The 15,022-nt window shown below is 36.9% G+C and overlaps 1 protein-coding gene across 4 annotated transcripts in view; it reads left to right on the forward strand.

The window, feature by feature from the left end:
- The window catches only part of PLA2G12B (phospholipase A2 group XIIB), a 30,494-nt gene that overhangs the window by 15,160 nt on the left and 312 nt on the right, over positions 1-15,022 (forward strand). For all 4 annotated transcript variants that reach the window (XM_030334703.1, XM_030334701.1, XM_030334702.1 and 1 more), the window contains one exon: positions 9,156-9,321. In XM_030334703.1, coding sequence (XP_030190563.1) covers positions 9,156-9,321 — 166 coding nt within the window. The remainder of the gene's footprint in view (positions 1-9,155; positions 9,322-15,022) is intronic.

A 15,022-nucleotide genomic window follows, 5' to 3' on the forward strand; every position in this document is an offset into this window, starting at 1 on the left:
GGAGACCCAGAAGTGGACAGCATGGCCTAAGGATCCCCTAGGTCACACCCCAACTAAGAGTGCATTTGGGAGAGGGAACACAGCCTCTCCAAGGGGAAAAGACCCAGCCAGCACCATTGAGCTGCCCTGTTCACTAACATAGGAAGGGAGATGCTGGCTGGGGGCAGTGAGCCTTGGTGCTGGCTTTCTGCCATGCTTTACCATAAACTCCAAACCTCTGTGTAGTCACTCAGCTGATATCTGGGACAAGCCAGCACTGGCCACAGTGCAGTGAGACTCTCTTCCAGAGGATCAGTGCAGCTCCGTGCACTATGCAGATCTCTAAAATTTAGAATTTTGAAACCCAGCCACACGCCTGAGATAAAACACAGGAGTGTCGTGCCACCCAGCAGTTGGACAGCTCAGATGCAGACAGGGTGAAGGTTGGGATCTGGCCAAAGCTGGGGACACAAGAGAGGTGATTGCTCTTCTGTGAGGACCTCCTGAAGAGTGGTGGGCACAAGCTCCTCATTTCAGGGATGAGAGAGCTGGTGACACCATTTTCACCCTGCCCATCAGCACTGACGGACTTCACTGAACAAAACAGTGCCACCAAGAGGATGGCAGAGCTACTTACACCAAGCCCTGCCCTTCTGTGCCCTGCAGATGCATCTCCACTAGAGCAAGTCCACTTGAGAATCAGTCCAGCAGGCCCCAACCCCAGAAGACCAGAACAAATCCCTCACATGCACCAAGTCTACCAATCATAGAATGTTACAAAACTTTAGCTCTAGGGGAAATAGGATCTAGCTTCCTTTTTTACCCACCCTTATGATACTGGAAAAACTATTTTATGATTTTATTTTATTTTATTTCTTAATTTATTACATATATATGTTTTGGGTTTTTTAAGTTTTTATTTATTTATTTTGAGAGAAAGTGAGTGAACAGGGAAAGGGCAGAGAGAGAGAGAGGGAGAGAGAGAGAATCTTAAGCAGACTCTGCACCATCAGCACAGAGACCAAAGTGAGGCTCAAACCCATGAACCATGAGATCATGACCTGAGCCAAAACCAAGTCAGTCAGTTAACCACCTGAACCATCCAGGCTCCCCACGTATATATGGTTTTTTTGGATCTAGCTTCTTTTAACAAGCAGACTTTGTGTTCCCCCACCTTAGGATACAGAAAAAGCGATTTTATTATTTATTTAATTTTAAAATGTTATTATATCTATATATCTATCTATTTTGGATCTGGCTCCTTTTAACAAGAAACACACAGGATCCAGCTTCCTTTTTTGTTTTTTGGGGGTTTTTTTGGACCTTGACAATATGACAAGATGAACGAATTCATCCCAAAAGAAAGAACAGGAAGAAGTAACAGGCAGGGATTTTATCAATACAGATATAAGTAAGATGTCTGAATTATAATTTAAACCAACAATTATAAGGATAGTAGCTGGGCTTCAAAAAAGAATAGAAGACACTAGAGAATCCCTTACTGCAGAGATAAAGGAACCAAAAACTAGTCAGGCCAAAATTAAAAATGTTATAACCAAGATACAAACACAAATAGTTGCTATGACAATGGGGATGGATGAAATAGAGGAACAAATCAGTGATATAGAAGATAAAATTATGGAAAAGAACAAAGCTGAAAATAAGAGTGAAAGAAAGGCATTGGATCACAAATGTGGACTTAGGGAACTCAGCAACAAAGCATAATAACATTAGTATCATAAGAGTTCCAGAAGATGAAGAGAAAGAAAAAGGGCCAGAAGGTTTGTTTGAGCAAATAACCAAGACATATCATAGTGAAATTCACAAAACACACAGACAAGACAAGAATCCTGGAAGCAGCAAGGGAAAAAAGTCCTTAACTTACAAGGAAAGGCAGATCAAGTTCATTCTAGCAGATTTGTCTATAGAAACTTGGCAGGCCAGAAGGGAATGGCATGATATATTCAACATGCTAAATAGGAAAAATATGCAGCCAAGAATACTTTATCCAGCAAGCCTGTCATTCAGAATAGAAGAAGAAATAAACAGTTTCCCTGACAAAAACTAAAGAAGCTCATGACCACTAAATCAGCCCTGCAAGAAATATTACAGGGGTCTCTTTGAGTGGGGAGAAAAAGGACCAAAAGCAACAAAGACTAGACATCACCAAGAAACACCAGCTTTACAGGCAACAGAAAGGCACTAAATTCATATCTATCAATAATCACGCTGAATGTAAATGGACTGAATGCTCTGATCAAAAGGCATAAGGCATAAGAATGGATTAAAAAAAAACCCTGTCTATATGCTGCCTATAGGAGACTCATTTTAGACCTAAATACACCTGCAAATTGAAAGTGAAGGCATGGAGAACTATCTATCATGCTAATGGACATCAAAAGAAAGCTGGAGTAGCCATACATATATCAGACAAACTACATTTTAAACCAAAGACTGTAATAAGAGCTGAAGAAGGGCATTAATAACAATTAGAGGGTCTATCCATCAAGATCTAACAATTTATGCCCCGTACTTGAAACACCCAAATATATAAATCAATAACAAACATAAAGAAACTCATTAAAATAATATAATAATAGTAGGGAACTTTAACACCCCCACTTACAGCAATGGATGGGTCATCTAAACAGAAAAATCAACAAGGAAACAATGGCTGTGAATGACACACTGGACAGGATGGACTTAACAGATATATTCAGAACATTTCATCCTAAATTAGCAGAACACACATTATTTTCTTCTTTCTTTCTTTCTTTCTTTCTTTCTTTCTTTCTTTCTCTCTCTCTCCTCTCTCTCTCTCTCTCTTTCTTTCTTTCTTTCTTTCTTTCTTTCTTTCTTTCTTTCTTTCTTCTTTCCCTCTTTCTTTCCCTCTTTCTCTCTTTCTTTCTTCCCTGAGTAGGCTTCATGCCCAGTGCAGAGCCCAACACAGGGTTTGAATCCATGACCACAAGATCAAGTCCTGAGCTGAGCTCGAGTCAGATGCTCAATAAACTGACCCGCCCAGGTGCCCTCCACATTCTATTCAAGAGCCCATGGAACATTCTCCAGAATAGATCACATACTGGGTCACAAATCAGCCCTCAACAAGTACAAAAAGATTGAGATCATATCATGCATATTTTCAGACCACAATGCTATGAAACTTGAAGTCAACCACAAGAAAAAATTTGGAAAGACCACAAATACAGGGAGGTTAAGAACATCCTACTATAGAATGAATGGCTTAACCTGGACATTAACAAAGAAATAAAAAAATACATGGAGGCAAATGAAAATGAAAACATGCAGTCCAAAACCTTTGGGATGTGGCAAAAGCAGTCCTAAGAGGGATGTATATTGCAGTATACATTATATTGCAGTATACATATATATTTCTTGCCTTAGGAGACAAGAAAAGTCTCAAGTATACAACCTAACCTCACACTTAAAGTAGCTAGAAAATGAATAGCAAATAAAGCATAAAGCCAACAGAAGAAGGTAAATAATAAAGATAAGAGCAGAAATAAATGATATGGAAACAACAACAAAAACAGTAGATCAAGAAAACTAAGAGCTGGTTCTTTGAAAGAATTAATAAATTGTTAAGTCCCTAGCCAGACTTATCAAAAAGAAAGAAGAAAGGACGAAAAAAAGTAAAATTACAAATGAAGGAGGAGAGATCACAACCAACACCACAGAAATATAAACAATTATGACAAAATATTATGAAAATTTTATGTCAACAAACTGGGAAATCTGGAAGAAATGGACAAGTTCCTAGAAACCTACAAACTAGCAAAACTGAAACAGGAAGAAATGGAAAATTTAAACAGACCCATAACCAGGGCACCTGAGTGGCTCAGTTGGTTAAGCATCTGACTTTTGGTTTTGCTCAGGTCATGATCTCATGGTTTGTGAGTTCGAGCCCCACATCAGGTTCTACAGTCAGTGTGGAGCTTACTTGGGACTCTCTCTCTCTGACCCTTCCTTGCTTTTACTCTTTCTCTCTTTCAAAATAAATAAATAAAAACTTTTTAAAAACAGGCACCATTTAAAAAGACCCATAACCAGCAAAGAAATTGAATCAGTAATAAAACATCTCCCAACAGAGGCAGCTGGGTGGCTCAGTCAGTTGAGCATTTGACTCTTAGCTTTGGCTCACATTTGAGTGTCGAGTCAGGCTCCATGCTGGGTCTGAAGCCTACTTAAGATTCTTTCTCCCTCTCTCTATTGCTCATGGTCTCTCTCTCTCTCTCTCTCTCTCTCTCTCTCTCTCTCTCTCCCTCAAGAAAAATAATCTTCCAACAAACAAAAGTCCAGGGCCACCTGGCTTCCCAGGGGAGTTCTACCAGACATTTAAAGAAGAGTTAATACCTATTCCTCTCAAACTGTTCCAAAAAACAGAAATGGAAAGAAAACTTCCAAACTCATTATACAAGGCCAGCTTTACCTTGATTCTAAAACCAGAGATCCCACTAAAAAGGAAAACTATAGGCTAATATCCCTGATGAAACTGGATGCAAAAATTCTCAACAAGATACTAGCAAATCTAATTCAACAGTACATAAAAAAAGAATTATTCACCACGATCAAGTGAGATTTATTCCTAGTTGCAGGACTGGTTCAATATTTGCAAATCAATCAATACAATACACCCCATTAATAAAAGAAAGGTTAAGAACCATATGATCCTCTCAATAGACGCAGAAAAAGCATTTGACAAAATAAAGCATCCATTCTTTTTTTAAAATGTCTATTTATTTTGAGAGAGAGAGAGAACAAGTGGAGGAGGGGCAGAGAGAGAGGGAGAGAGAGAATCTCAAGCAGCTCTGTGCTGCCAGCATAGACCCCAACACAGGGCTCGAAATCACAAACCGTGAGTTCATGATATGAGCCAATATCTGAGTCAGACACTTAACTGACTGAGCCACCCAGGTGCCCCTTTTTTATCTTTTAAAAAAATGTTTATTTATTTATTTTGAGAGACAGAGAATATGAGTGGGGTAGGGGCAGAGAAAGAGGGAGAGGGAGAATCCCAAGGAGGCTCCACACTGTCAGCACAGAGCCATCCTTCTTGGCAACGAAGAAGTCAGACTTTCACTATTTACAGATGACATGATACTCTATATAGAAAACCCAAAAGACTCCACCAAAACATTGCTAGAACGAATGCATTAATTCAGTAAAGTTGCAGGATATAAAATCAATGTACAGAAATCTGTTGCACTTCTGTACACCAATAATGAAGCAGCAGAAAGAGAAATCAAGGAATTGATCCCATTTACAATTGCACCAAAAACGATAAGATACTTTGGAATACACCAAAGTAAAGAGGTAAAAGATGTGTACTCTGGAAACTACAGAACACTTATAAAAGAAATTGAAGAAGAGACAAAGAAATAGACATTCCATGCTTATGGATTGGAAGAACAAATATTATTAAAATGTCTATACTACCCAAAGCAATCTACACATTTGATGCAATCCTTATCAAAATAACACCAGCATTTTTCACATAACTAGAATAAACAATCCTAAAATTTGTATGGAACCACAAAAGATCCTGAATAGCCCAAGCAATCTTGAAAAAGAAAAGAAGTTGGAGGCATCACGATTCCAGACTTCAAGCTATATTACAAGGCTGTAGTGATTAATACAGTATGGTACTGGGCCAAAAACAGACACATAGATAAACGGAACAAAACAGAAAACCCAGCAATGTACCCACAACTTATATGGTCAACTAATCTTTGACAAAACAGGAAAGAATATCCAATGGAAAAAAGATAGTCTCTTCAACAAATCGTGTTGGAGAAACTGGACAGCAACATGCAGAAGAGTGAAATTGGACCACTTTCTTACACCATACACAACAATAAATTCAAAATAGATGAAAGACCTAAATGTGAAACAGGAAACCATCAAAATCCTATAGGAGAACACAGGCAGTAACCTCTCTGACATCGGCCGTGTCAACTTCTTACTCGATATGTCTCCTGAGTCAAGGGAAACAAAAGCAAAAATAAACTATTGGGACCTCATCAGATAAAAACCTTCTTCACTGTAAAGGAAACAACAAAACTAAAATACAATTTTCATAATGGGAGAAGATATTTGCAAAAGACATATCTGATAAGGGGTTAGTACAAAATGTATAAAGAACTTATCAAACTCAACACTCCAAAAAATAATGCAATTAAGAAATGGACAGAAGATGTGAATAGACATTTTTCCCAAGAAGATATCCAGATGGTTAACAGACACATGAAAAGATGCTCAACATCACTCATCATCAGAGAAATACAAATCAAATACAATGAGATATCATCTCATACCTGCCAGAATGTCTAAAATTAACAACACAGAAAACAATAGCCAAAGTATGGAAAGAGCCCAAGTGTCCATTGACTGACTAATGGTTAAAGAAGATGTGAGATACACAGAGACACACATGCACACACACACACACACACACACACACACACACACACACTGGAAGAGTGCTCAGCCATCAAAAGGAATGAAGTCTTGCCGTTTACAATGACATGGATGGAGCTAGAGTATATTATGCTAAGTGAAATAAATCAGTCACAGAAGATAAATACCATACAATTTCACCCATATGTGGAATTTAAGAAAGAAACAGATGAACATATGGGAAGGGGGGGAAAAGAGAGAGAGCGAATCAAACCATAAGAAACTCTTTATGATAGAGAACAAACTGAGGGCTGATGGAGGGAGGTGGGTGGGTGGATGGGCTAAGTGGGTAATGGGTATTAAGGAGGGTACTTGTCATGTTGAGCACTAGGAGTTATATGTAAATGTTGAATCACTAAATTCTACTCCTAAAAAACAATATTACATTATATGTTAACTAACTAGAATTTAAATTGAATTTTGAAAAAATGAAAAAAAAAGAAATGTAAACGTGGATGGAAATTAGGATGAACACACTGCTTCAGCAAGGCTTGACTTGTGATCAAAATTTTCTCTTCTTCAGTTTTGAAGCTTTCCCTTCCCCTTCACTTGTTTTTCTGTAGAATCCTTTGTTCCAGGAACTTGGTATGGATGGCCAGCACCAGTGTTTGACATTCCTATCGCAACTGTCCAGATCCTGTATTTTCCTATAAAACCCCTCAACCTCCTACCCAGGGTGGGGACTTTCACTCTTAGAGGCATTAGCCTGCTGCAGCCTCCTTTGTATGGCAAAGTAATAGACTATCTCCCTTCTTTATCCCTAAATCTGTCTTCGTATTACATATTTCAGCTCTGGAGCACAGAGGTTGGTTTTTGACAACAGTATGCACTCTATTTTGGGAGTAATGTCATTTTATTTACTGGTACAAGTATTGTCTAGGACCAGTTCAAGAATTTCCAATTCAGTTGAACTGAATGATAGCGACTATACTCATCTATCTAATTAATTCTCACTTACCTCTGCTGTGATATACATTTAGTTTTTGGGATGGGGCACGAACAAAGTAGTTTCCTTCAGGTGTCAGATGATAGAAATTTACCCAGAATTGCAGAGCCCAGGCTGTTGCCTAGCCTAATGAGTTACATTACCTCTTACTGTAACAATGGATTTTATTTTCTTTTTCTTAGAAGGGTATTTTATTTTATTTATTTTTTTAAAGAGCTTTTTCTAAAAACGTTTATTCATTTATTTTGAGAAAGAGCATGAACAGGGGAGGGGCAGACAGAGATGGAGAGAGAATCCCAAGCAGGCTCCAAGGTGACAGCACAGAGCCTGATGTGGGGCTTGAGCTCACAAACTGTGAGATCATGACCTGAGCTGAAATCAAGAGTTGGACACTCAACCGACCGAACCACCCAGGAGCCCCTATTTTATTTTTATTAGTCTTCATGCCCAGCATGAAGCCTAACGTGGGACTTGAACTCAAGACCATGAGATCAAAATGTGAGCTGAGATCAAGAGTTGGATATTTAACCAACTGAGCCACTCAGGGGGCCCTGTCAGAAGGGCATTTTAAACTACCAAAGTCCATAGTCTGTTTTAAGTGGTCTTGGAGCAAAAGTTCAGATAAGGGAGCATTTAAGGAGAGCCAAGTGGAAAAGATCTATAATAGCTGATTAATCAATCTCCACCCATACTGTGAAACCATATTTCCACACCTTCCACTTGGGTTCAAGTTTATATTATCAGAAGAACTGCAAAAGATTCTAAGATGCTCTACCAAAGTCTAAATGCCCCTGTTCCAAACTATTTCACATACCACAGAATGATCACTCTCTGTAATCACTCATTCTATCATGTTCCTTCTTTGCTCGAGTCTTTATCAAATCTTACTAGGTACTTTGGAAGTCAGAACCATCCACCAACTTACCTTTCTTAATTAAAAAAATAACAAACAAACAAATAAATCCCTGCTAAGACCCTTGAAACACCAAACAAACTCACTTGCTCACATATGATTTGCTCATTATCTCTTTTCTTTACCCTCATGTCTAATAATTCTCTAAAAAAAAATCACGTAGAGTTATCAAACTCTAGATGTGGCATTCTATGAAGTTACTCAGTTTATGCCACAACATTTACAGATGTTTATAGGAGGCTTAATACATTTATGTGTGTGTGTGTTAGATATTGACATTTAACCATAGTCCCCTTGTGGTCAGGAATCATGTGTTCTATACCCCACTCTGCTCCCTGACACATACAGACAAGACACATGCCTTTAAAACAGCGTATGGGATGGGTTTCTAATAAATGCTGGTGATCTCTTGATGAACTGAGCCTTGATTTTTTATACTTCTGAGCCTTTGAATCTTTTGCTCAAATAAAATCTCACATAATATAGGTTTTAGTTAAATTTGGAAGTCCTGCAGCTCTGCCCTCTTCACTAACCTTCTGATGTTTATTTTCATCCCTGTAGTGGCCTGTGAATTTGAAAATTACTAAATCTAAAAGAAAAAGAAGAAAATGGACTATTCGGAATTAATAAGCTAATAACCAAACCATAATTGAAACTCAACATCCTGTAGCTGTCAACCTTATGCATTCTCTCAAGTCACTGGTATTTCTGAATTGATCTGATGTGTAACAGGAATTTGAGAACTGGCCTGCTAATAACAAGGTGGGCAAGGTTGCCTAATGTCCTTGGTCCAAACGTGGCATTTTCTTCCTTCTCTTTTCTTCCTTCACTTTTCTCCAGATGGATTTGGGCATTCCAGCAATGACCAAGTGCTGCAACCAGCTGGACGTCTGTTATGACACCTGTGGTGCCAACAAGTATCGCTGTGATGCAAAATTCCGATGGTGTCTCCACTCTATCTGCTCAGATCTGAAGCGGAGTTTGGGTTTTGTCTCCAATGTGGAAGGTAGGTATCTTAAGGGAATCTACTGGTGAGCAGGGAGTTTTGTTCCTGTTTTCATACAGAAATATATCCAGAGCCCCTTTACGCAAAGAGACCATTAGAGCTCACTGAACTTTCTTTATAGAACACTGTGATGAATGTTAAGAAGGGTGAAGGAAGATTCTGGGCATTCCTTCACTAAAGTTCTTGCTGTCCTGCCCAGGAGCTGCTGGCACCACTCCTGATGGATAGGGCTACACCAAAGCCTTTCCAGAGATATAAAAATCTATCCTTTAAGACTGGAGAAAGAGTTGCCCAACTGGCTTTGGTTATTCATTCCACTATTAAATAATTTTCCATATCAGGAATTTTTCTGTAGGACCACTTGGTTTGGTTTAAGCCCTTTTTTCCCTTATTTTGTTTTCAGTTGGGGAAAGAATTTTTTAAAACCTATCTTTTTTTGTTTAAGCTCTTTGTATTTTTCAGGATAATTATTTTTAAGCAACTGCTTAGCTACCCAGTTTCTAGCACTGATCGTGTAATTTCCTTTTCCTAATTCACCTTAGGAAAAGCTTTAATCCTGTAGTTTCTGAAGCCAGAACATTATATTCAGGTATTCGCATTATAGATTTTTAGATGGCAAAGTTTGAAATTTAAGCTTATAAGGAGTTGGCCTCATGCCACTGAGAAAGTCAGCAGTAGAAAGAATTTTGGATCATTTTCACAGATCGCTGTCTAGAGTGTAGTCCTAAAGTGAATGTGTGAAGGCTTCAAAATATGAATAATTAATTGGGCACTGTAAAAGGGAGTATCACTCTCTCTGTACCTACAAAAGGTGAATAAGTGCCTGCTGCTAATCCAAGGTCAGGTCAAGTTACTTCCTCTAAGCAATGTCCTATTGATTTTTTCTCCTAAATATCTCTTTGATATACCACTTGCCTGGTTACTGCAAGTTAATCTAATCTCTGGATCCCATCCAATCTATTTTCCTCATAGGGACCAGACACATTTTTGTACCATATAAATCCAGTCATTTCCACCCTCTGTGTAAGCCCTTCAATTGGTTCCTCTTTCTTAGGAATAAATCCAAACTCCTTAGTATGATATACATAGCCTTTACTGATCCAGCGCTACCCTACCTCTCCAGCATTATTTTGCTTATTTCTGATTTCTCTCCTGACTTCTGCCATTCCAAACTACTCGGGTTGATGAACCATATTTTTCTGCCTCTGCAGTTCCCTCTGCTTGGAACACTCTGATCATTTTTTGTTGTTGTTGAAATAGCTTTATTGATATGTAATTCACATACTATACAATTCAACCATTTAAATGCTTTTAAAATATGTTCACAAAGCTATGCAGTCAGGCCCATAATCAATTCTAGAACATTCTGACCACACCAAAAGGAATCCCCATAGCCATGAACAATCCCTCTCTCGTTTCCTTTCCTGGCCTTTGGCAACCATGAATCTGCTTTCTACCTCTATTGATTTGTCTGTTCTGGACATTTCATATAAATGGAATCATAAAATATGTGGTCTTTTGTGACAGACATTTTTAACTTAGCAAAGTTTATCTGTGTTGTAGCATGTATCAGTATTTTGTTTCTTTTTATTGCTAAGTTATAGTCCATTCATTATATGGATATAATGTATTTTCTTTATCCATTCATCAAATGGAGGACATTTGGGTTGTTTCTACCTTTGGCTATTATGAATAATTCTGGTATGAACATTGATATATAAGTTTTTGTGGAGACATATCTTTTCATTTCTCTTGGGTATATATCTGAGGGGGGGGGGATTCTGGGTTATATGGTAATTTTATGACAAACTGTTTTCCAAAATAGCTACACCATTTCACATTCTCACCAGCAATGTATTAAGGTTCCAATTTCTCTACATCCTTATCAACCCTTGTTATTATCTGTCCTTTTGATTATAGATCTTGGAGAATGTGAAATGGTATCACATTGTGGTTTTGATTTGCATTTCCCTGATTGCTAATAATGTTGATTATATTTTTATGTGCTAGTTGGACATTAAATATCTGCTTTGGAGAAATGTTTAATCAGATCCTTTACCTCTTTTTAAATTGGGTTACTTATCTTTTTATTATTGAGTTGTGAGTATTCTTTATATATTCTGGACACAAGTCCCTTATCAGATACATGCTTCACTAATATTTTCTCTCATTTTGTGGGTTTGTTTTCACTTTCTTGATGAAATTATTTGCAAAGCAGATGTTTTACATTTCAATAAAGTCCAACTTATCTATTTTTTTCCTTTTGTTGCTTGTACTTTTGGTGTCATATGCAAGAAGGCTTTGCTTTATCCAAGGTCACAAAGATTTGCTCCTATGTTTTCTTCTAAGAGCTTTGTTTTAGCTTATACACTTAGGTCTATGATCCACTTTTAGTTAATTTTTGTGTATGATGTAAGAAAGAGATCCAACTTCATTCTTTTTTTGTGGATATACAAATGTTCCTGCATATTGTTGAAAGACGTTTCTCACACTCAGTTGTTTTTGCACCCTTATCAAAAATCAGTTGAACAGAAATGCAGTATTTATTTCTAGATTTTCAATTCTATTTCATTGATCTATGCCAGTGGCACATGGTATTTATTATTATGGTTTTGTAGTAAACTTTGAAATCAGGAAGTAATCTTCAACTTTGTTCTTCTTTCTCAAGATTGTTTTGGATATTCTAGGTCCCTTGAATTTTCTTATGAATTTTAGGTTCAGCTTGTCAATTTCTGCAAGAAATGGCAGTTAGAAATTTGGTACAGCTTTTGTTAAATCCGGAGATCAATTTGAGACATGTTACCATCTAACAAAATTATGTTTCCTGATCAATGAACATGAATGTCTTTCCATTTATTTGGATTGTCTTTAATTTCTTTCACAGTGTCTTCTAATTTACAGAACACAAGTCTTACACTTCTTTTGTTTAAATTAAGTACTTTATTCGTTTTTTTTGTTATTATAAATGAAATTATTATCTTAATTTTATTTTCAGATTATTCATTGATAATGTACAGAAATAAACTGATTTTGTATACTGATCTATTATCCTGCAACCTTGCTGAACTCACTTATTAATTTTAATAGATTTTAGTGGATTCCTTGGGCTTTTCTATACATAAGATAATGCCATTTACATATCATTTTCCTTTCCAATTTGGATACCTTTTACATATTCCTCTTGCCAATTGTCCTGTCTAGGGGTTCCAGTACAATATTGAATAGAAGTGTTGAGAGCAATGTCAAGAGGAAATAAACAAATGGTACTAAACAACCAATGGGTTGAAGAAGAAATCAAAAGAGAAATAAAGAAACATTGAGACAAATGAAAATGGAAATACAACATACCTAAACTTATGAGTTGCAGCAAAAGCAGTTCTAAGAGGGAAATTCATAGCAGTAAATGCCTACATCAAAAAGATCTTGAATACATAGCTCAACTTTACACCTCAAGGAACTAGAAAAAGAAAAACATTGGAGCCCAAAGTTAGTAGAAGAAAGTGAATAACAAAGATCAGAGCAGAAATAAATGAAACTAAGACTAAAATGACAATAGAAAAGATAAATGAAACTAGGAGCTTTTGTTTTGTTTTTTTTAAAGATGAAGAAAATAGACAAACCTGTAGCTAGACTAATTAAAAGCTAATTTGAGAGGACTCAAATAAATAAAATCAGAAATAGAAGAGGAGACATTACAACTGATACCACAGAAATACAAAGGATCACAAAAGACTACTATGAATAATTATATGCTAATAAATTGGACAACTGAGGAGAAATGGGTAAATTCCTAGAAACATGCAGTTCCTAGGAACATTCAGTTCTTACTGAAACTGAATAATGAAAAATAGAATCTGAACAGACTGATTATTAGTAAAGTGATAGAATCAGCAATCAAAGATCTCTCAACAAATGAAAGTCCAGAGCAAGACAGACTTTTATTTTTCAACTTTTTTTTTGAGAAAGAATACAAGTGGGGGAGAGGGGCAGAGGAAGACAGAGAGAGAGAGAGAGAGAGAGAGAGAGAGAGAGAGAGAATTCCAAGCAGGCTCCATGCTCAGCACAGAGCCCAACACAGGGCTTGATCTCACAACCATGAGATCATGACTTGAGCTGAAATCAAGAGTTAGATGCTTAACTGACTGAGCCACCCAGGCACCCCAAAATGGACTTTCTAAGTGGCTTCAACATTTAAAGAGAAATTAATCATCCATTTAAATGGTTTCAACATTTCAAGAAGAATTAAGCATCCATTCAAATGACTTCAACATTTAAGGAAGAATTAACACCAATCCTCAAATTCTTCCAAAAATTGAAGAGAAGGGAGCACTTCCAAACTTACTTTATGAGGCCAGTATTATTTTGATACCAAAACTAGACAAGGACACCATAAGAAAAAAAAAAAAAACTACAGATAAATTTGTGATGAATATAGACGCAAAAATCCTCAACAGAATATTAGCAAACCTAATTCAATTCAATAATATTAAAAGGATCATACATCATGATCAAGTGGGCTTTATTCAAGGGAAGCAAGAATTGTTCAACATCAGCAAATCAGACAATGCGATACAGCACATTAACAAAATGAAGGATAAATATTGTATGATCCTCTCAATAGATGCAGAAAAAGCATTAACAAAATTCAACATTCATTTGTGAAAAAAACCTCTCAACACAGTAGGTATAAAGGGAACATACCTCAACATAATAGAGGCCATATGTGACAAGCGCACAGCTAACATCATACTCAATGGAGAAAAGCTGAAAGCTTTTTCTCTACGATCAGGAACAAGACAAGGATGCCAACTTTCACCACTTTTATTTAACATAGTATTGGAAGTTCTAACCAGAGCAATTAGGCAAAAAGAAGAAATAAAAGACATCCAAATTGGAATCAAAGATGTAAAACTACCACTATTTGCAGATGACATGATATCATATATGGAAAACCCTAAAGTCTCCACAAAGAAAAACATAAACCTATTAGAACTAATAAATTCAGTAAAGTCACAGGATGCAAAGTCAATATACAAAAATCAATTTCATTTCTATACACTAATAATGAATTATCAGAAAGATGATTTAAGAAAAATTATCATTTACAATTGCATCAAGAATAAAATACCCAGGAATTAATTTGACCAAGGAGGTGAAAGACTTGTGCATTGAAAATGGTCATGCTACCCAAAACAATCTACGGATTCAATACAATTCTTATCAAAATTCTAATGGAAGGTGTTCTGAGATGCCTTTCATAATAACCTTTACCCCAAAGGGATAGACTTTTCTTGTGTGGGTTCCCATACCACCATGATATTACTTCCATCACAGTGTAGTGTAACCATTAGTTTACCTGTCCATCCTGTCGACCTCTTTGTCCAAACTGTGAGTACTTTAGTTGGGATCTCTTTGGTCTTTGCATCCCTGATGGCTAACAGAATGGCTGACCAACACATATGTTTTTCTTAATGAGTGAATTGTTATTCATCCCACACTTAAACAGAGAAAGCTACAGAAAACATAGTACAGTTATCTGAGGGAGTATTCTGCAAAAATGGTAGATTTTCCATGGAGTGTGCATAGTGATATAGGAGATTCTGATTGCTAAATGTGATTTTGACCTAGAGGCCCATGAAAGAAGGGCACCTCAAAGTATATTCTGCTTAATTAGATTGGATGGAAGCTTATTAAGTTTCTC

Source organism: Lynx canadensis, chromosome D2 (genome assembly GCF_007474595.2).
Source record: "Lynx canadensis isolate LIC74 chromosome D2, mLynCan4.pri.v2, whole genome shotgun sequence".
Lineage (NCBI taxonomy): Eukaryota > Metazoa > Chordata > Mammalia > Carnivora > Felidae > Lynx > Lynx canadensis.